General features: G+C 37.8%; 2 protein-coding genes and 1 long non-coding RNA gene across 3 annotated transcripts in view; 2 read left to right on the top strand and 1 right to left on the bottom strand.

Moving 5' to 3' along the window:
- The first annotated feature begins 179 nt into the window (after positions 1-179).
- On the top strand, positions 180-8136 carry Mekk1 (mitogen-activated protein kinase kinase kinase 4). The gene is made up of 13 exons (XM_070672668.1): positions 180-341; positions 1124-1258; positions 1617-1893; positions 2063-2254; positions 2359-2549; positions 2674-3090; positions 3268-3513; positions 3620-3841; positions 3934-5641; positions 5716-5884; positions 5978-6100; positions 6181-6332; positions 6440-8136. The coding sequence occupies exons 1-13, from the start codon at positions 208-210 to the stop codon at positions 6620-6622; spliced, it is 4149 nt and encodes a 1382-aa protein (XP_070528769.1). The 5' UTR covers positions 180-207; the 3' UTR covers positions 6623-8136.
- On the bottom strand, positions 7858-21896 carry Chat (Choline acetyltransferase). The gene is made up of 7 exons (XM_070672717.1): positions 19782-21896; positions 18065-18294; positions 16846-17057; positions 16265-16387; positions 15818-16022; positions 13733-13933; positions 7858-12931 (listed from the first exon to the last, which is right to left on the bottom strand). The coding sequence occupies exons 2-7, from the start codon at positions 18197-18199 to the stop codon at positions 12725-12727; spliced, it is 1083 nt and encodes a 360-aa protein (XP_070528818.1). The 5' UTR covers positions 18200-18294; positions 19782-21896; the 3' UTR covers positions 7858-12724.
- A 132-nt stretch (positions 21897-22028) lies between these two features.
- The window catches only part of LOC139112003 (uncharacterized), a 60211-nt gene continuing 58970 nt past the window's right edge, over positions 22029-23269 (top strand). The window contains exons 1-2 of the long non-coding RNA XR_011547308.1: positions 22029-22165; positions 22316-22355. This is a non-coding gene — a long non-coding RNA (uncharacterized lncRNA). The remainder of the gene's footprint in view (positions 22166-22315; positions 22356-23269) is intronic.

Raw genomic sequence — 23269 nt, 5'->3', positions numbered from 1 at the left:
TCTTATTCAGCACTTACATTTTTCGATTCACGTCTTTTTCTTTTTTTTTTTAAACACAGATAAAAGGGATCGAGAAACGCGCGGTCTACTCGTGCCGTATCTATTCACCGTTATTGATATATCGGCGGCTCGATGCAACGCATGCGTGCCTGCACAGAAGTGCAGGAGTAGCAGAACTTGCAGACAGTCGCAGAACGACGGAGGGCTATGAGCGACGACGACGACGTCGCGCGTATTTGTGATGGTCGGTTGGTGACGATGTCACGCCGGCTCAGGTCGAGGCGTGCCGCGAAGATCCCCGGCCGCGGGTCCACCGACGACGAGGACGTCGACTACACCAGGTGGGTGATCCGGTCAGCGGCACGTGGCCTCTGCGACTCGCGACGTCCCGACGACCCTGGGGGGTTAAGAGGGGAAGGGAACTGTCGAGACTGACCTACGTCATTTTTCCGCTATCGGCACCCTTTGTTTACATATCTCGCGGCGACCGGCCGAAATGAATTATTTCGATCTCGGTGGCCAGCGCGCGTGACGACAGGACCTTGGCTCCGGCGTTTGCGCCGTCGCCGGTCAGTCGCGATGGATCTCACCGAGAGACAGAATTCCGACTGCATATCCTCGACGACTTATTACACAAGCGGCTACCGCACCGCTCTTCTTTTTTTTCTGTGACTTTAATCTTTTAGCTTTTGCAAAACTATCGTCCACTCTGAAAAACGGAGATCTAAAGAGCTTCCCTGTGTGGTGGGGTACTACCTTTTTTTTTTCCTGGGTATGTACCTAATAACGGTTGCATCAGATAGGAAGAAACTTAATTTGTGGATCAAAATTGCCTTGTTTTGTTTTTATTTTTTTTTTATAAAGAAGCGTACTCGTAATTGTATCATTCTCATTTTTATTAAAATTAAATTTTAATTTTAATTATATGTTAAATTTAATAGTTATTTTGTATGACTTCTGTATCATAGACAATCAAGTTTTTTTTTTTTTTTTGCCAGATTTTGTCATCAATTTGCGTTTTATACGTCTGATACAACATCCTGTCCCCATGAGTTTCCCCTACGCTAATCTATGATAAGTTCCGGCGGAAACGTGCATTCGATTAAATATTTTATTTTTGCAGCAAGGATGATTCAGTCAGTCCACCAAACGAGTTCGAAGATTCACTGCATACAATGTCGGATATTTATGGACAAACGCCGCCCAGGACGCGCCTCAGTCGTAAAAAGAGACATATGAAACAGAAACTTTCAGGCGGGTGCGTGTTAGAAAGTTGTAAAGTTAAATCCACACGAAAACATTTATGAGAATACGTAATTATTACATATAGTTGGACTATAATTGGCGCAACGTTAGCAATGGATTATTTTACAGTTAAATTAAAATGAATCTATCGAATAATTGTAAAATGTAAAGCGCTTTACGCGTATTTTGTGATTTTAACATATATAGATGTAGAACAATTTTAGAAATTACGTAACAAACCGTTGTCGCACAGAAATCGCTTTCACGCTTCGCGGAAGATAGTTTTCACAATATGAATCAACTTGGTTGCTAATTTAATTTTCACTCGCGCGACTACGAAGTATACGAAGTAAGTTGTCTATTATTTCTAGCGATCTCAAGTTGACGGAGAAGGAGGCTAAACCGAGGACGGCCATTCACAGACGCAACACTCTGGACACTATAATCTTCAATGAAATGTGTGACAAAGCGGATAAAGATTACGAGGACGAGGCAAAGGAAGATGGGAAAGAGGGTAGACAGTGTAAGAGGAGTTTGAAGTTATTACGCGGTAACGAAAGGGACCTAAAGCTTGATGTTGAAGCCGCTCACAACTATGCCGAGAGATTCACCGGCGATATAGCGGTGTCGACGCCGAATCAAATCAAGGTTCGAAAGAGAATTATTTTTAATATTGATTGCATTTGGAAGACTTAAATGTTATATTCGTAGTTAATGTATCTTTCTGAATCAGTATGCTTTTCTTAGTCAAATGTTATGCTTTTCAATGCGACAAACTTATTTGGCGTATAGTCAAGTAATATGTTATTTACTGCAGGTCGAGACTAGAAATAGATTTCGCTGCCTACGATCCAAGCCTGTTGACGTGGAAGAGAAAAAGGTGGAGCGCGAAGTTAACGAGCGATTTGTATTGATAAACGAGGAAAGTTTACGCGCCCAATCGCCGAGAACGCAAAGCTTGCGAGAGCGAGAAATCTTCCACGACACATTCTCTTTCTTAATTAAGTTGGTAAATATGCTGTTACGAAATAAGCTTGAGTTGAATTAAAATTTATTATCTACAGTTATATTTTTTATTGTTGATAAAATTATCTGTTTCTTTTTGTGGTGCAGGGAAGCACGGAACGGAATTGTCGCCGCCAAATGAGTCACGAAGAAACTAGATGGCAAAACGAACTAAAGGATCTGATATGGCTGGAATTGCAAGCGTATCATGCGGATCGCAGTCTGATAGCACAGGACGAATATCTGTGCCGCCAACGAGAAGCGGTTGAGGGTTTACTTTCAGAAATAATGGAATACAAGTAAGCAGTAGTGTAATAGTAAAGAATAATTTCTATAACATTTAATAATTTTGATTATATATAAAGAGAAAAATAATAGCAGTTATACACAGATAGCGCTAAGAAAAATTAATTATTGCTTTAGATATGAACCCATCACAGATGTGCACGAGGGAAGCTCGAGTTGCGTCAGCCCCGGTGATATTACGAGCGATCGATCCACAAATTCCGGTTTAAGTCCTAATATTTGGCTGGGTGAATGTTCAGGATGTCTCTCTATGTATTGTCGTGCGTGCGCTCGTGCGCAAGGAGAAGCATTACAGCAAGTGGAGGGTTTGCTGGCTCGCTTGGAAACTGCGGAAGCCCTTTATCCGTCCTCTCATGCCTTTGCCATTAATTATCCGTTGTACAAAAGCCCAGAATTCACCGACAGAGTGAAGGCTATGTGTCTCTGGTACAATCTGACAAAACATCATCGGTTCAAATTGCAGATACTAGGCAGATTGCTCATGATGTTGCACGGCAAGAAGAAACAAGACGAGTTTAATGACTCCGGCATTAGGTACATTGATTTAAATTGCATTAACTTGATATTATTTCGAAAATGTATTTGTACTCAATTTTTATTTTATTTGCACAACATATCTTAAAAAGAAAATATCTTGAAATTTTTCTTGATATATGTAAAAGCTTTAGCTTTGTACAGAAAAGTTGGGTAATCAATTGTTCCTATCTTTAGTTCGCGATCTTCAGATACCCTTGATTCTGCAGAGCGACAATCCATGGTGCGATTTGAATTACCTCAACAGGATGAAACTTCTAGCCCTTCAGACAGCAATAACAGCAACAATTCTTCGATTGGGGGCTTATCATTTATATCACAATCACTGCCACCTACTCCGGAGACCTCATTTTCGTACCTTGAGGATGAGAGAATCGATCGACTTGATTTCTATTTAGTTGAATTTGATCGTCACGCTTATAGGTATGTTTTATTCTTATTTTATTTTTAAACAATTTTATTAAAATTAAAATTTATAATTATATGATATAAATATTTTTTAATTATTTTATAATTTTTGTTTACGCAGAAAATATATTGAGGATGTATTGAAAACGAGAGGTCTTAGAAAGAGTTTGAATTTTTTGGATCGACTACATACATCTATATTGAGAAAAGCAAGATTAACTTTAGAAAAACATGATGAAACTTGCGATAGTTGTGTAAATGAAGAATACGAAGGTGACAAAGAATTACGACGATACGGTATTTGGAGCGTTGAAGCCAAGGAATTGAATCTGCCATCGTATAAGTATGTAGAATATTTAGTTAAGTAGTGCACTATTAATCTTAAGAAATTTAAAGTATAATTAAGTAAAAAATAAAAATTTTTTTTTTTTAAAGGGCAGCTTTTGTGTTCCTCTCGCGTGTGCCTTTAGACGTGGTTCATGAATTTTTAAGAATGAGATTGGAGCAAAAACCGGAACAGCCGAGTCCATTGTCCGTCCGGCAGCTTATGCGGGAGCTTCGTGAAGGTCTTAGGATTGCTTGTATTCATCGCGATCGGTTTGCCGCACACTCTCATGCTGCTGTTGCCACCGACGACATAAAAAATGAATGTTTATTCGAAGAAGACGTCAAGTACTTCGATGAAAGTTTAAGAGCCGTGTTTGAATTATACCTGGATTATCTGCAGCAGTGGGTAGACATGGTTCAACACGACAGTTTTCACAAAAATCTAATTATGGATGAGTGGTTGTTTGTTAAATCTATTGCTGGAAACATAAGCGATGGATATAAAATTGCTGGAGTAAAATTCTATAAGATTGCGTGTACAATGATCAAACAAGTAAATGAATTTCTCGTTGAACGGACTCGCGAGATCCGCGAGAATAGTGAAGAAAAAGAGGACGATGAATTATCAAGTAATGAATCGATGCTTAGATTCCATCTGATGTTTGTGGGCCGCGAATGGCAAGGAATGTTCGTGGAGAGTCGAGAGAAAATTGTAAAGAGTATTAATCTCGCCAAATGCTTAAAACGTGACATCGAAAAATGGCCAGTCTGCGATCAGGAATTAGAAGAATCGTTAAAAATATTAAAGGATACAATCCTGGATTTAAGGCGTCGTATAACAATAGTAATTGAAGATTTTCAAAATGAAGCCAATGAAGTGGAGCAATCGATTACCGAAAATGATCAAATGCCTTTACGATCAAGGATTCGCGAGATACTTCATCAAGCTTACAAAATGGGTTTCGATTTTCATAAAGAAATGTGTAAACTGTTTTCACTGGAAGAAAAATCTATTCTGGCACGGGGTCTAGTGTCATTCGCATTATTATGGATGGAGTTTGTAAGAACACGATGTGAACGTGGTCGCGGTTTGAGGCCTAGATGGGCTAATCAAGGTCTAGAATTTTTAATAACGGTATGTGAACCGTGTAATACAAAGCATCTAACAGATCAAGAATTCGAAGAATTAAAAATGTGTATGGATCGTTGTATATCTCATGTTGTTGGAACTGTGTCAGTTACTGGATCAACGCCGGAAACAGAAAATATAAGAAGAATATCACGATCAAGAGCTTCATCGCCGAGCCATCGCACTAGAACCACGAGCATTAGTATATCTCAAAAGCCACGGGACGCTTTGAAATCGCCTGAACTTTTAGTTAATGCGAAAAAAAATAATTCACCGAGCATGATTGATGGAAACCTAACAGTGATAATAAACACTCCTGAACGAAGCACGCAGAGACATGAAAGGATTATCCGTGCTGTTAAAAAAATGGAAAACGAACTTGACGAAAGGTTGCGGACCCGGGAACTCATCGGACAAGTTATTGATAGGAAAACAGTAGATAGAGTTCATATTAAAGCAAGACGAGTTACATTTACGTGGCAACGAGGTATTAAAATAGGCCAAGGAAGATTTGGCAAAGTATATACTGTAGTGAACAATCAGACCGGCGAATTATTGGCCATGAAAGAGGTACAACTTCAACCTGGTGATCACAGAGCGATCAGGCGTGTCGCCGAGGAGTTACAGATATTCGAAGGAATTCAGCATCAGCATTTAGTTCGATATTACGGACTAGAAATTCATCGTGTATGATAAGCATGACGTAACTGTTGTTATTTAATAATATGTGATTATTATTAACAAATAAATTTTGCTTTTAGGAGGAGATGCTGATCTTTATGGAATTTTGTGCAGAAGGAACTCTCGAGAGTTTGGTGGCAGGTAGTGGTAATGGCCTGCCAGAGTCTTTGGTCAGAAAATACACTCATCAGCTTCTTTCGGCCGTAGCAGCAATGCACTCTCACGGAATAGTTCATCGAGATATCAAATGTAATTATAATTTGAATAACATAATTGTTTTTAGCGTTTACATAATATTTATGTATAATATTTCCTTTTTTTTCTCTTTTTTTTTTTTTGCAGCTGCAAATATTTTTTTAACAAACGAAGGTAATTGTTTGAAACTTGGCGATTTTGGTAGCGCAGTGCAAATTAAAGCACATACAACTATGCCTGGAGAACTTCAAGGTTTTGTTGGCACTCAAGGTAAAATCTCATTAATTTAATGTAACATATGTAACTGCAATACAATTATTGTACTTATAATTTTTTTGAAAATTTGTTAGCTTACATGGCACCGGAAGTATTTATGAAATCTGAAAGTAGTGGACACGGTAGAGCTGTTGATATCTGGTCAGTAGGTTGCTGTGTTATCGAAATGGCGAGTGGACGACGACCTTGGTCGGAGTATGATTCAAACTATCAAATTATGTTTAAGGTAATTATAATTAAAAGCATTTTTTGCTGAATAAAACTGAAAGATAATTTAATGGTTTAAAATAATGATAATTAAAAATATAATTTTAATATTTTTTTCGACCCAAGGTTGGAATGGGAGAAACACCAACACTTCCGAAAAATCTTTCTGCGGAAGGTACAGACCTCGTGAATAAATGTCTTCAACATGATCCGAAAAAAAGATTAACTGCGAATAATCTTCTTGCACACTCTTTCGCTCGTGGAGAGTACGAAGATGTTAACGCTGATTTAACGATGCCACGATACTAAAAATTTTGAAAAAGATGTAAGTATCATTCTCGAATTTTATTTTGTTAAATTTTTGAAAAAAAGAAATTCTTGGAAAAGTTTGCGTGATGTTCGATTTTTAAAAATAATTATATATATGGTTCTTGCACTCATGATCTCCGTAAAAAATGCAAAACTGGTTTTTACATTCGTACTTAATCAGCGAAACTGTTTACTCATTTTTTTTTTACTTTCCATCAACGTAATGTGTTTTATTTAGCTTTAATGACAAACTTAATATTCTGTAAATATTATGTTAAATGAAATAGTCTGAAAATATTTTATTTACTGGCAAAACCAATGTAATTTTTAAATATTATTGTGATTTATATTACTTAAACTTAATTAATGATACGTTCCAAAGTACATTTTTTTATTACCGTTATTAATAATGAGGCTAAAAATGATTGTTAATCAAATTTTTTTTATCACTGAAAATTGTAAATTAAATTTTGGTGTACATAGATATGACAAATGTAAATAGCAAATGTTAGAGTTTTAATTAATTTAAAACAAATTTTACAACAAAAATGTTTCTGACACAGTTTTGATAGATTCAGTGATAGAAACTTTTAATATTAAAAATTAAAAATATTGTTATTAATGGTGATGTTGGTTTAATGTTTGTGAATTATAAATTCACTTGTAGTTTACACTAGAAATGTCTGATGAATTCAGGTGCAGCTTTGGAACACCTTTGTTTTTTATATAATTTAAGTTAGCTATACTTAAGGTAGCTATATAAGTCCAACAATTCGATTTGAAAAAATTAATACAAAAATGCAACGATAAATATATAGTATACACAAATATAGTTTTATAATATTTGCATTTATCGTTTATATAAACTTTAACATAAAGCTGTGTATTCTTTATAAAAATATGACTGGTACAATTAGTAAGCAGAGGCGAAGATACTTCACATTCCGAAAGTTATACATATTTTTGTATCAATTAGCATTAAATGCGAATGTCCAACGTCGGCATTACATCAAACTTCACAATTTCATGTTTAGGCATTCGTATTTAGTGCTGGTTGCGATTTGAAGAAAGGAGTAAGAGATGTTTTAACACCCCTGTTAAAAAAAAATAATGGTAGCTTCGCTCATGTATTATACCTATGTTACATAATTATTTTATGGATAAAATGACTTGTTGTTATAGAATGGATATTCTATTTTAAATAAAACGTTGAATATAGAAAGAAAACAAGTAACTTGATATTCTGATGGAGTTTATTTCTGCACGAGAAAATGTACACATGTGATACAACATACTTTGACATGGGTCAATTACTTAGCGGAGGTATGCTGTGTATGCTTTCCGCGCGAACGGTAAGCCGAGTGTATTTATTCTTTTATCTATCGAACGTTTTACGCACGAAGGTATATATAACTTATGCCATTTTTTAAATTTAACTTTTAATTCTTACACGAGCAATTTTTGTTTTCTCGGATAGATCAAATCTCGAGATTTAAGAATTAAAATAAAATATATGACGATTATGATCTAAGGATAAAAAAGTTGTACAAGTTGCGGGAATTATTTAAATTATTAGACTCTTCGAACTGTATAATATATTTAAATTTGGAATATATTTACGCGTCAGACTCTTTGTCATATTAGCTATTTAGTTATGTATAAATTATTTTATACGTGACATTAAAAATATAATTAGAAATTAGAGTTCGTCTTAACTGTCCATTTTACGGTCTATCGGGCCTCGTTCTTGCTATATATTTATACTATATTTTATCATTATTATTAATATCTATATTTAGTTTCACCAGAAAAAATTTAACTTGGTTTCTCTACAATTATTATATAACAAGAATAAAAAAACAAAAATACAAAGATGAATGTAAATTATATATTTCATGTGTATAATGATTCCAGGATGGAGTCGTAATAATCATGTTCATACGCTATCCTGGAATTACTATATATATAAAATCTTTTGAAAAACGACGGAATAATAACTGTTACGTAGTACAAAAAGGGAAAATAAGGAGGACTGCGAACTTATTATATAAGAGTCTGAATAAAAAGGCATAATTTATATTACAAACAGGAACGCTGAAGTATCATTAGTCAGACATTAAAGTATAATGTTATCATTCTTATGCGTATCTCCTGATAATTCTCGCTTCTAGGATCTATGCTTTGCATTTACACCAAGCAAAATTCAAGCACTGACCAAAAAATTAAAAGCTTAATAATATATATATATACTTCAGTAAACGATTCAAGTCTTTAATAAGTATTTTAACAACGATGAAAGCCATTTTCGTTTGTAACAATTACGAGTCGCATGCGTGAATCGCGACGTTTTTGCAATAGAAAAAAAAAGTTTTCTCTAGTGATATCTAAGAATTTACAATTTCCTCTGAATTTTATTTAGTTCAAATTGCGACAGATAAACTCTACGTTTATTAACATTACGCTATCTTTATACGAATATACTACAGCTATATATTCATACTTTCATTTCGTTTTTGTCGTTTTTATCACTCCACAACGCTAACATTAACAGTCTTAACGCATAGTTATATATTCTAACAATCAACACGTTTATTTGTGAAAGCAATAATTCCGTTCATCGCCAATCTAAATGCGGTTTCAAATGCATGATATTTTCTTTTCGTTTATTATATACCTTTATTGCTCTTTGGTCATCGGCTTACTCCAGAAATATCTTTTATCCTCGGATCACTGTACATTCGATATTAAAAATACATACGACTTTTATATTTAATGCACATTTAAATTAACGAATCGATATCGTTTTTGTATTTTTTTTCTTTTTTAAGGAAAATCAACGCTTGTCAACTTTATCGGAAACGATCTGACATTTCAATTAACAATTATTGGCTAAGTGAAGGCGTTGTCGAAAGTCGCAAATCAAAATCGTAGAACCTATGTTGCGATTCACGCGATACGAAACATTCTATAGAAACAACGAATTTAATTTAACACGCCCACATATTTTTCTATCCGCTACTTATTGTTAGAACTCACGAGTTACATCGTAATTACATTCGTTAAGTGCTCCTAACGTGATCTGCCAGGACACGTGCTGTCCCGAGATAAGATCATCGCTACGTTGGCTTTCGCCTGATATGCGTATGATATTCTTGGCCGCAAAGTGCGATCACAATTGGCTTCGCGATATGTATAAGTAAAGTATTTCTAGCCGTACTTTCTGAATTTAAACTATGTTAATAACGATAATTGCGTGCTTTTCTCTTACAATCTAATTAGAACACTTGGCGCGCGTACTTCGTACGTGTACAGGTTGCGGTTGAAACGGACGCAAGTCGCGCGTCGTACTTTCTCGATTAACCCCCGTAAAATTTGAACGTGTAACGTGGTCAACGTGATAATTAATTGCACAATGACTATAAAGCTTAGGAAACGAAACTTCAACAGGGAAGAACCGGAAGGACGTTCCTTCAAGGCTATATAACTTTAGGTACACGAAAATTCTAATGTTAATTTCATTGATTAACGGTTTTTTAGAACTTCACGAAGTTGATGTCAAACTCTGGCATGATTTCATAAAATCTGAATAATTCTATTATATTTAACAGTATTTAATAAATAATTTCCCTTTGATAAGAATATGAGATAACAAGACATGGGAAGTTTGGTATATAGAGAAGTAATATCTTTTAAATGCGCAAAACAATCGCGACAATCAATTAATATTGATAACGAGCGATAGATCGCGATAGAATATGGTAACGAATCATTTATATCTTCTTTGCATACAACAATTGTTCTATCGTATAAATCTGAGGAGTCTTACTTAAAGACTCGCAATACTCATTTTTTTTCTAGTAATTAATTATATCTTGATTGACTACAGGAACTATCAAGAAGCTAACTAAACATCGACATCTAAAAACAGCTTTAGCTTGTAACCGCGACTTTATCTGATAGAGACGGTACACTGAGAGACAGATATGACGTTCGCTGCGGCGACGGTGGCTAGGGTATGTGACCCTAGCGTGCTGTACGTCGAGTATCACAGTCGCACACAAAGAGCCTGGTATGTATGTAAACTGTATATACATACTATGCGCTTCATGTGTGTCTGTGAGATTGTGAGACTCGAAGTACACCACGGTAGGATTACATACGCTAGCCGCCGTCGCTGCAGCAAACCTGATATTTGCCTCTCAATGTACCTCTCAGTTAATCGTACTACGCAAGCACACGATGCTACTCATAACGGCAATTCGATACGAGAGGACGTCGTCGCCTAAAACGTCTAAATTACGAATTCACTTCTGTTCCAACGAATTAAACGTATTATTGTTCAGCAAAGTGGAATCATCGGATAGAATATCAATATAAAGGAACGATATTACGCGCGCATTTGACGTATATTTGATATGTATAAAAGATATGCGCTGTATTTTTATCGAGGCACTGAGAAAAACACCCCTACATTTTTCAGTTGACTTAAAATCAATTTTTCTAGCATGTACTTCGAGAGATATCGTGTCTATCGCAAGGTACTACTGACTTCAACATTTAATATTTTCAATTTAAACCTCCACCAAAGTTAAGCTTATTTAAAATTAAGTGACACAATCTTGTTACCCTCTTAAAATTAAATTTTTTTACCTTTAATTGCTGATTATTCAAGAACTATAAGTAGTTTTATGTGAAAGAGTAAACTTTTTAAAAGAGTTAAAGCGTTTATATCGTATATTAAAGTGGTAGATGACGTCGCACGTAGAAACGAGGCATCTTGACACTTATTCTCTAGATTAAAATTGTAAAATTGGCTTTCTTGTATCGTGATCCCATTTTAATGAACAATAATGCGTATGCCAGCTACGGTAAATTGTAGGGAGTAGAAGAATAGCGCGATAGACAGATAGAACTATACCGTCAACGATCGATCAGCTCTTGACGAGTCGAGCGATACGATCTGCCGACCTACCTAAGAATTGGACAAGAGTTTACTGTGCGGGCGCCAACATACATACAATTGGCCACGTTTAGAGTGTTCCTAATTAACAAATCCCGCGCGCTGGAAAGTAACTGTAATAACAAGGGAATAACAAAAGTTCAAATTGGATTTCTTAAAAAAGGAAAAAAAAAGCTAGAAACAACTCGGTAGCTTCCGAGAACGCAAGAGGTGAAAAGCTTGTACGAGAAAAGCTGAATCAAACAGCTTTACACTCTCGGTAAACACAAAAAACTTGGTCTTTTTCTCGATCGGAGGAGAAAATCCGACGTGTTATCTCTCTTTACTGAGGAAAACCGTTTTTATCGTTTCAGTAATTTTTCCAACGCTCGGGCATAACGCTCGAAGAAACTTTGCTCTTTTCTCTTTCTTTCTCTCTCTTGGAGTTGGCTAGAGCTTTTAAAACGACCGATCGATCTACACCTACTGCTGAAGAATTTTTAATTCGCTATCACTGCAAACGAAGGTATAAACACGCTCTTTCGTGCGCGCGCGTGTACGTGAGTGCGTTTTCATGTGCGCTTACATTTTGTACGTATTACTTGAGAAAACAGACAACAAGAGAGTCGCTTCTAGTACCAGTCTGTACAAGACCTTAAAAACTACAACAGCTTTCGATAATCGCCCTACAGCTTCCCTTTCGTCTATTTTTCTCTCTCAACATTTTTTATGCCCTTATAGGAATTATCAAACCGACCAATATATCTAAATTGTGCGGGAGCGATTTGATAAATCTTTTTTGCGCTACGTCTATGCTTGGCGTTCCTTAATTAAGTCATTACACGACAAGTTATACTTTCATGATTTTGTGCAAAGGTGCTTCGAAAGTCGTGCTTGCCGCTTCAATCGAGCGGGGTAATTAAAGTTAAATGATCTACCGCGGTAATTAAATTAAACGGTAGAATGACGATACGTCAAGAAGATGCTGTTTCTCATCCGACGCAAACGAAGATAAATAACTTCGCGGGTACGTTTCACCTTTTTCGAACCACCTTCGTGCGACGCACGAAACTCCAAGCTCTTCTATCTCATATTTTTTTCTCAGGATCAGCGAGAAGTTACAGCTATGTCTTGCAGTTTTACGTTTTATAATGCCGCGTCTATCACTTCTTTGAATTCTTTATCATAGCTGCCATGTCGCGCAGGCTCTGCTCCAACGTTTGCGCGAACTGCATCGCACTGGTCCTGCCGTCGCTATGGAACGCCGAGACGGAAAAGATGAAGCCGTTCTTTCTCACGTTGTAAGCGCACCCGTAGCCGTCCGGTACCACCGGCCCATATCCGGCGATCACGTCGTTCTTCGTCGTCACCTGCGGGACAATTCTCACCTTTATTTCAAGCATTGCGAGCGGCACAGAAGCATCTCCGCCCTTTTCAATAGCGGCACGTACTCACCGCACCGCCACTACGCTAAAAAGGAACGTTTATCTCATCTTTTTCAACGTAAATCAAGAAGCTAACGAATGCTGATTAAAATCTTTGTCGTTCTCTCACGTCGTAGATCATCTTCTCGATTGCGTAACTAGTCTTAAACAAACCGATCGTATCGCGCTCTCGACCTCGAGATGCTCGAGTACCTTTATACACATGCTCGAGGCACATCCGGGATCTCGGCTTACATTTCGTCGTGACAAACCACTCTAAGTAACGATCTTCGTAGTGTGCATTAATAAACGTATTAATGAATATTCAAGGGTCGGAATGTTCTTGACGAAAATAGATTCCGAGCCTTTTAATTATGAATGCATTACTCACGAAATGCCCGTTCCATAACGAAAAAACGCATATTTATAACGCTCGAAGGATAAGAAGATGCAAGCTCGAAGTTATTAACTTTTTCGTGACTTGTCACTGTTCCCTCGCGGAAAAATGTTGATTTTTGTTTTGGAGATGTTTCCTCTCATTTATAAAACGTCATAAATATGCACTTTGCGTGGAACGGAGACTTGAAAATATGTACCTACATCAATTACATCAATACCACAAATACAAAATGATTTTTTGCTACTGTGTAAATACGCATAACAGCTAATCAAATGGCGATGGTGAATTTAGTAAGATCAACGCTGACGATGGCTCAAAACTGACGAGCTGTGATCTTCATCACTGACCTGTGACGTCGAGAGGGCGAAGTGATTAACGATTGCATAAGCCTCGTCCGTGAAGATCTCCGGGATCGGATCACCAGCTTCCTTCGCCGCATAACGCAGCCCCATCAAGTGGTTGTCGATACCCTGACCATATATGTTGTCGTTCATCTCTTTCGTTTGCCTTTGTACAGCCAGATCGAACAGCTCCTTGATTCTTTCCGCCTGGAGAAACAGTACACATTATTGATCTTGATCAAGTAGATTTGCTATTCCACTAAATATCTTTAAATATTTTAATTTACATAAATCTGTACCGTCAGCTCCTTTTTCGTTATATTTCGAATTTTACGAACAATGAATTGCTTTTTTACCACTATTGTTATTTAGTGAAATAGACGAGACTTGGTGACGAGCTTTTAAAACGTCGCGATGAGAAGCAACACCGAGAATGAGGATAATCGACGTTTATCAAATCAATTCTTGGGACGTCGTACATTAAATAAAAATCAATAAATTGCAAGCCAGGTGGATAAATAATTCTAGGCAGAAGGTGAGCTGATCGTTTCCCTGAAATGAAGGAGAGAAGCTCGTGAGAATTAAGCGAATAAATTATTATCGTAAAAATGTTGAGGTTGTAGCCGCAAGTTTCAAGGGAGTATCTTTATAGAGAGTTTAACTTGCTACGAACGGAAAATGACGAGGGAAGAAAAAGGGAGCGGCTGAGACAACATTCCGGCTAAAGGGGAAAACAACCGAACGGTAAATGAGAAACAACAGATCGTTGCCGCGGTATTTCCCAGACCGAGGGTGAGTCGTGTAAGGGAAACAGACGGAATATCCTCGCGAAACTCGCCTGGGCTTGTTTCTAGCATCGTGCAAATACTCGATCGCAAAGGAGACAAGCAAGCTGAGTCAGCGGCTCGCACTAATTGATTGTTCTTTTCTCGCGGGGTTCTTTATTTTATTTTTTTTCCCCCATGTCCGGTAAAACCTGTGGATTTTCCACGGCAAGCAATTTCTTAAAATCGCGATTTTCTCCCTTCACATCTTGGAACTTTCATACTTTGGGAAGTTATGAATGCAGAAAGAGACAGAAGCGTGATTCGAACGTAATTTAAAAAGCGTCTTTCAATAACGTAAATAAAAATCACATATAAATAACGTTTGCTGACGGTGAAACTTATATACGTTTTTATACACCGACGGACTTCGTGCACCTTGCAAGATAAAAAGAAAGAAAGCGCAGTGGAGATATGTCTATACACACGCGGTGTAATATTTGCCAATAATTGTAGTTGTAAAAGTATAATGTAAATGTAGTATAAATATAAAACCACAACTGTGTAAAAATATATGCACATAAACGTATGCAGAAATTCAATGAGGAACGGTAATAGATTACAATAAAAATGATATGATATAATTTAAATAAAGAAAAATAATGTAATACTTTGATAATGTAGGACAAGAGACTCTGTTCGTAAACAAAAAGAAAGCATCATAAATGTTATACCGAAACCTCGTAGGTGGTTGCATTTGGCAATGCGAATGGACAATACGACCAACTGCTCAGAAATTTTTCGTAGCACTGCAAAAGATGTATTACGATATGCATAAACGGAAATATTTTTGAAAGCGCGATTGCACTTTACAACGAATGTGCCACGATAGTTATTACATGAAGAAAATAACCGAGGCATAATTTTTGAAAATAGCGTTTTTGACCGGCGATCCATCGAGTCGTGAAAATTTTACGGACGCTCAAACATCACATTGTCTGTCAGTTGCAATATTTAAGGTTTCGTTATCTTGCGCAAACAGATTGTCCTAATTAAATTATTTACAAAATATTATAAATTATATAAATTCTATAAATTTATACAAAATAATAATTTAATTAATTCGTATAAAAAATAAAATTTACTTGTTTGCAAAGAACTTGGCAAAGGGCACTTAAAGAATTGAAGCGCTGGCGAGATCGAGGGAAAGTAAAGTAAGGTAAACACGCATTCCGCTCGACTTTGTCGCAATTCTGTCGAGTGTACTCGAGCTGTGTGTATTACACGACACGAGAATCGCATAGGAAAAATGCCAAGTTTCAGTTACACTGTAAATGGTGAACTGAACTCTTTTCGGGCTCCCGTCCACGGCGTTGTTCGGCTGACTTATCTGGCTCTGCGGATCGCCCTGGCACATGGCCTTCGCCCAAGCCAGGGCTTCCGGGCTGGCAGCTCGGATGCAGTCCACGCGACCCAGGGCGAACCTTCGGATGCCGGCGCTCTCGTAAGTGGCCACCAGTCTTCCATGGAGTCTGCGAGCGACACGAGATCGATGCCGATGAAACGACAACACGACGTGGACATCAACAAATTTTTGCTATCAACCCTCAAACAGCACCCCACCCTGGCCAGCCTACTCTTTTTCACCGTGACCCGGTGGTCCATTTGAGAGTTAATTTTTGGCTCTCTTCACCGCAATTAAAGGTAAATCTTTTGCGTAAAGTTCTATCTCTAAATTTTTATCAAATTTAATTACACTTTTAATAAGTTTCACCTGAAATATGTAAGCTGGAGTGCTAATTGTATGTACGCATCCGGACTGACTCTGCAGGACTTCACAAACTCCTTTGAATAATCTTCGAACCACAAAATACAGAGATCCAAATCCTCAACCAGCCTGAAAGAAATTTTAGATTATTAAAATTAAAAATAGGATTTCTGCCAAATATTTGTCGGTCTTAAAACGTATTCTTTGTGTAAGTAGTGCTTCCGCACATTTAAATCGAAATCGATTTGAGAACATGAAAATATTATTAAGCTACAAATATAGGTCAACCTGAAAATATCTTTTTTTTTTAAATTAAAAAATTAAAAGCTGTGTTTCAAATCTGACAAACACTTAGCGTACAGTTTATTTGAAACTGAAAATAACATTCTAAAAATTCACACAGAAGACATCAAGTTATTATGATTCAAATTGGATCGAAAGTACTATCCTCTATAATTAATTTTTAAATTAATCGATCCTATTTTATTTATTTTAACGTTACCTTTAATTAACAGTATACTCTTTGGGAAAAGCTGGATTTGATTTACTACCCTTTATTTTATTTTTTCTTTTTTATAGTGACTTACGCGTCAAAATTCATCATAGCTTCACGAATGTCATTCAGACTTTGCTCGGTCAGGCACCACTCTAGTTTTTCAGGTGCTGGCAGATGCGACGGTACCAAATTCTCATCCGGCGGTGACATCGAGTCAACTTTTTCTGTTATCTCCTCGAACGCTGCGAAAACGGCCGGTGCTTCGCCGGCGGAGTGCTCATACGTCAATCCCCACATGCCATCCTGTTACATATCGTACATTTACAAAACAACTATTAAAAATATAATATTATAGCATCCCACGGCAATAGTTTTAATTAAACAAACAGAACTAAACATAATTTATTGTATTTCCATTAGCTGAATATTTTTCTAAACGTATGTATTCCTATATTACGCATTAAATAAATTAAATCTATAATGTATTAACGCTTGCTGCTATTGCTACACAAAACGCATTACTGGCCGCTTAATTGTGCATTAACATTGCTATTGTCATTAACATACATTAATAAACGACGCAAATAAATGAAAGGCAAAATAATAAACGAACAATCTCGTTCGTTTATACAAAATGATTAATATGTAAAATAAAGGTAAAGAGACGTTTCTGCGTCGTGGAAGATTAATTAGCATGTCGATCATAAATGAGACACGAATGAGCGAAACTATGTTTGTCGTCTGTGAATAATGTTCTGATGAGGAAGGGCCTGAGCAATGCATTCCATCGTGCGGCATATGAAAGCGCAAACGTGTGCCGCAACATTGCGGTAGTTTGCGTACGGCGATTTCGCCCGTGAACCCTGACACCAATCAAAACGAAGAGTCATCTTGGAAGCGGTGAAAGTGATAAGTTCAATTTGGCATCACCATATCCGTGGAAAACGTATACCGTCGTGGATTTCATCAATTGGCAGGTTTTTCAGAAAACCGCTTTGGACTGTGTCATTTGCTATCGTGTATTTTTCTTGAAAAATTAACTTAATTTTACCATAAATTTAAATGTTGAACCCTGAATTAAATCTAAAATAAAATTAAAAAAATTAGACAGATTATTCTAATCTTAAAAAAATTAGACAGATTATTCTAATCTTAAAAAACTTTCTGTGGCTTTTTGCAATAATTCGGAAACAGGCGAAATTATCATTCCTTCGCTTCGAGAGAGCTAAAAGACTGATTGTAATTACATCTAAGCGCATTCGTGCAGATTGTCGACCGTAGTGGTTTAAGTATATATCTGTCGAACGTACTTTGCCGAGGATAGCGTGGAAGGTTTTGTCAAACCAGCGATTCGCGCCCAAGTGTCGAGATCCTCCGCCGTGAAGAGCGTGATGAAGCACGTTCGCGTAATCTCGATCGCCGATCCATCGGTCCTCCTTCTTCATGGGATTGTTAAACGTGGCCGGTAAAACGTCGTCGTCGATGCAGACAACGCAGAGGCAGCGTTCCAGCAGCTCCAGATTGTGACGATTGCGCTCATCTAAAAGAGATTTTGCATCATCATTAATTTAAATGACAAGTCCTTTCAGCGATTATTCCGATTACGCGTAATGTATTGCAACATAATTGATAATACCAAAACGACAGCAGCTTAATAAAAATTCGCTCCAATATTAATAGGTATCAAATGAAATTATTGAAACGTCTCCGCTTACATTCCATTTTGCATGCGAGCGATGAGTATTAAATGGAAGCTCGAGTTTGATCCGTATCTGAATATCTATGTGCTTCCCATTGCTTCATATTTCAAAAACATTTATCGATTTCTCCTGCGATTCGAAAATAGACGAGGTGATTTATACCATAAATCACATTGTCCAAGTAAATGTAGCAACAGGGAGCCGAGCAACGTGTGAGTTTCGCCTTTGCGGAAACTTACGCTGCGAAAACAAACTCCGGCTGTATTTATGGAAAGAGATTTATTTATTAAACCGAAACGCCGAGACCTCTCATTGCCGTTGCGAAGATCTAAAATTTCTTCGTTGCTTCTGCGGCGCCTCTTGCTTTTAATTAATCAACGCGAACGCGGGTCGCCGTTAGCTTGTTAGCGTCGGCCCGTTTATTCGATTTGCAGGCATAGTTGGGTCGTAGGTTCGTTGGACAAGGTCGGGTTAGGGAGTTAATGGGAATATTGCGAATATTAGCGAAGCGGTGAGCGCGAGTGGATAATTATGGCGAGGGCACGTGGCGACAAGGGTTGTTTCGAGGTGGGCTCGAATTATTTTTTGGATAATTTAAATGATCAAATTATCATATTCGTTTTCTCTCTTTCCCTCTATTCTTTTCTTTTTTTTTTATTTTTTTTTTATCTTGAAGAATCGCCTGAATAAATTGTTTAATTAACAATACTGTGATTACAAAGCAAGAAGCGTCTGGCTTTGCACGTATCTTGTGTCAAATATCGAAAGAAAGCCGAAAAAAAGCCACCTCTGCGATATGATAGCACGCGATACGATAGTTTTAACAATTTAGAAAAAAGACAGCGATTATCGGAATGCGCTGCATCAAACCGTGAAGCTGAACTAATCGGATTTTTATTCTCGTTGCAGAAAACAACTGCACATTACACGCGTTATAGATCAATAAAGTTTTTTTATCTACTCTCTCACTGATACCGTAAAGAAAATAGCGATATGTAACCCGAGGAAACGCGACACGATAAAAGAAGACGATCGCTTAGAAAACATAATTTTAAGAGACGTATACTAGTCATGACGAGCCTAGCTCAATTAGATCGCTCTAACCTATATCTTTCATCAAAGTCTCCGTCTGTGATTAATCAATCGCCAAAGTTCAAGCGACTTATTTTATTTTCTTTCAACATATGCTAAATATTACAAAGCGTACTCGGTTTATGCGTACCCTAGTTTATTCCGCGTTAAAAAACATTTCGACATGTCGTAATTAATTCATACGCAAGCTCATAATAGATTAATTATGCACATAGAAATATATTAATACCCTCACCTTGATTGCGTGAACCGAGAACGATTGATTCGAATGACGAATACAGCAAGGTACGGACATTGTTGCTTCAAAATCGTAACACAATGGATTTAAAATTGGAAATAATTCAGCGTATAATTTCCGTTGCAACGTACTGAATTTCATCACGGTTAGCGACAGCGAACAAAGGTAATGGGTTGGTGGAGGGGATGAAGCGGCGCACGGGATTGGCTGCGCCGCGCGCCGTCTACGTGATCACCTTGGCACTCGGTCGCAGACGTTCAAGTAGGTACGACGGAAAATCAGAGCTCCTCGTGCGTATCAAAAATCAGTCGGATTACATTGAGAAAACTGCCGGCCGCGACAAATTCACCTTCGGGAAGGGTCACCTGCATGTGGAGAGTACTCGTGAGCGCTTTTTTGCATCTCTATGGTAATTCTTAACATATTTATGACTAGATTGTTCCTCTTTTTACGCCGGTTCGAGCAAGCGGCAGATCATTAAATGAAAGCTACTTTTCTGCCGTGCAGAGTAATCTCAATCTCGGCTCAGGTCGCTCTTTATGTAATTAGAATTGGAAAGAGATAAAAGAGTGAGTTGAGCCCGAGATTGTGGATAATTCGCATTGATAGAAATTTGATTCGGGCGGGTTTTGAATGAGTACCAATTAAGCGAGTCGGCCATTATCTTTCAGTGCTACCATCACCATTTTCCCACGACGTGTGTGTTGCGAAGGTGTCGCGGCCAGTAGAATCGCAGTTGGTAGTACAGAAAGACAATGGTCGTTGGCGGTTCGAACAGGACGCTTGGTCGAAGCGGATCGTCATCGACGAATCGAATATCTCAACGCATCCACCGGCTGTAAGTTCGTAATGTATAAATAATTGTAATATTTCATGAGATAATTGGGAGGTATCGATTACTTTTGCACGGGAGAAGCGCAGAGGTCACCGCACGGATTGTGTACGTGTACGTGTGCGTGGTACGTGTACGTGTACTCATAATGGTCACGTCGCGTTACTTTAATATTCGTTCGCGAGCAGTCGTACGTTGCGAAGCTTGCAGAATTAATTATATGTACTCTTTTATGACGCAGTGAAATTCGTGCAGTCGATCACGATGACCAGAGAGCGACGAGCAAACGGCGTACGGGACTGCCGCACAGTCGACACGTCATCACTTTGGTCGTCATCTGCCGGCAGCCAAGAACAACGCGGAGCATCGAAAAATAATTACGGTTGACGAACGAAGACGCCGGCCGATGCAAGTTACTGTCTGCCATCGACGATCTTTAGGCGGAGATTACGTACGAAGCGCATACTTGAGACGCGATACTGATATGTAAAGTATACTATGCATTTTCTTGTTATATCTTAATATCTTGATTTTATATAATAAAGATAAAACCTATCCAGTAACATGTCCGTTACAGCCAATATTCGGTATAATATTTAGCATTCGGCATAGATTCTTTTGTACCTAATGCATTCTATTCCAGTAGTGAAAAATAAAGCATAGAAAACAAACACGGTCGGTGACTTTCAGTCGGACGGGCGGAGTTGGGCTCGCGCGACTAGGCCGTGCGGTATGCATTCCCACCACTATCAATACTTAGCTGGGAGACGAAGAGATAACACGCGCCGCAACTGAACGTTCCGTACGCACGTGGTCGAAACGTAAATCGCGCAAATAAAGCTCTTGATCAATGTAATTTATTTTCTCCGATCGATTATTTGTACAGAAATATTTAATTTTAGGTTGTAAAATAATTTTTGCTGTACGTATGGCTTTATCACGGAGGGTGGGTTTCTGGTATGCTAAAAGTATATGATTTTTATGTGATCTAACATCCTTTTTTCTGTTTAGATAACAATCTGGACAAGGTAACGCGGAACGAAGATCCGGTCATCCTAGACGTCTTCTTCAGTCATCCTGAGAGGAGGAGGAGGCCTCGGAAAGGCATCCTGCCCCCACCGGAGCAACTCCAGGGTAAGGCTTATTTTTATTTTTATTAAATTAATATTTTGTACTACTTGCGTGAAAATTACATTTTTTTTACAGTTATCGTTATCGAACGCTCCTTCATTTAATCTTCTTATTTTTATGTTACAGATTTAGTAGCTGAATATTCTCGTCGCCGATACAAGTATTATTATATGAACAAGTATTATTATACGAACTGTAGCCAGTTCGTCGGTTTGCTTTCTCGGGAGTGTCGTTAAGTATTCGCGCGTTTTCTGATTTGATTTCAGCTGATAATTGTTTAAATTAACTCGCGGTTGTAACTTCACCGGGTCGCGAATGCCGCGAGTGTCCAGTGCGCGGAAGGACGACTCGACACGTTCCAACTGAGAGGAGGAGGAGGCCTCGGAAAGGCATCCTGCTTCAGCGGAGCAACATTCAGGTAAGCAACGTTTTTTATTTATACATATAAAATTGACTATTTATGTTATTTATTGAATTTGCTGTTTCGAAATAATTTAAAGTAATAAAAAATTGAATAATTAGCAGAGAAAAAAAAATTTGAAGTTTTAACAAAGTTTAATTGTTACAGATTCGTCACAACTACATCTCCGCTGCTGCGCATCAAACCGGTGAGTCTTTTTTACAATGTTATAACATACCGTGTTTTGCACGTTGCAAAATAATAATAATATAAAATAATTCAACTTAAAATTTAAATTAAAAAATAAATAATTACGTCTATAAATCTCCCTTGTAAAAAAAAAAAAAAAAAACCGTGCCGCTCTCATTTTAAAATCCGCCAAGTGAGAGCCCCTGAATCATCCTTAAAGCACGATATTCTCTTCCCGGACATTGGGACACACTTGTCTCCGAGTAGATATTTCTAAACATTGGCATACGCACTTTTTATCAATTCCTCCCGCGCTTTTGCCCAGGCTGGTCGCTTTGCCGTCGTGAGAATTCCGACCGGCGGAGTTCTGGGATCGGGTTTAGTTTCTATGATCCGCAATAACTGCTGGACCAACTCAATTTCCGTGATCCGGCCTCGGTCCGACGCTCTTACCGGTACGCTGTAAAACTGCGACAGAACAAGCAAAGATCGCGACAATTTGTAAAATAATTTGCGAAATATCTCTACCTCCGATATCGCGTTGATAAATATTACGTAATTTGCACACCGATTGAATGTTCCAAGGTGATCAAATAATAATCAATCGCGGAGATTTACAGAAGTTATTATCGATTGTATGGCATCGGCGATATAAGGTTCATTTAATATCCCACCTGATTGTGATGCGCGACAATAATGTGGTCGCCGGAGGATGCACGGTCTAAAATAATCTGCTCGTCGCTGTTTACCCCGGGCCGCCGATAAATCCGAAATATTTGATAATGTTGCGCCATGCAGAGTGGTTGCATGGTCTTGCCGTCCTTTGATTTCACACGATCAACCTCCAGTCCTGACCTATTCGAAATTCAGAGCGCATTCTCCTTTCAGTCATTTACATTTAAATACATACCCTAGTTACAAACGAGTTAAAAT

This window comes from Cardiocondyla obscurior, linkage group LG26 (genome assembly GCF_019399895.1).
Source record: "Cardiocondyla obscurior isolate alpha-2009 linkage group LG26, Cobs3.1, whole genome shotgun sequence".
NCBI lineage: Eukaryota > Metazoa > Arthropoda > Insecta > Hymenoptera > Formicidae > Cardiocondyla > Cardiocondyla obscurior.
This window is presented reverse-complemented; position numbering and strand designations above follow the sequence as displayed.

Excerpts from the sequence above, each read along its gene's own strand:
- Mekk1 (XM_070672668.1), top strand. The coding sequence starts at position 208 with ATGAGCGACGACGACGACGTCGCGCGTATTTGTGATGGTCGGTTGGTG. Across the intron at positions 3,514-3,619 it reads TTTGATCGTCACGCTTATAG|AAAATATATTGAGGATGTAT; the intron begins GTATGTTTTATT and ends TTGTTTACGCAG. Across the intron at positions 5,642-5,715 it reads ACGGACTAGAAATTCATCGT|GAGGAGATGCTGATCTTTAT; the intron begins GTATGATAAGCA and ends TTTTGCTTTTAG.
- Chat (XM_070672717.1), bottom strand. The coding sequence starts at position 18,199 with ATGAAGAAGGAGGACCGATGGATCGGCGATCGAGATTACGCGAACGTG. Across the intron at positions 16,388-16,845 it reads GCTATGATGAATTTTGACGC|GCTGGTTGAGGATTTGGATC; the intron begins GTAAGTCACTAT and ends AATTTCTTTCAG. Across the intron at positions 12,932-13,732 it reads TCGCCCTCTCGACGTCACAG|GTGACGACGAAGAACGACGT; the intron begins GTCAGTGATGAA and ends ATTGTCCCGCAG.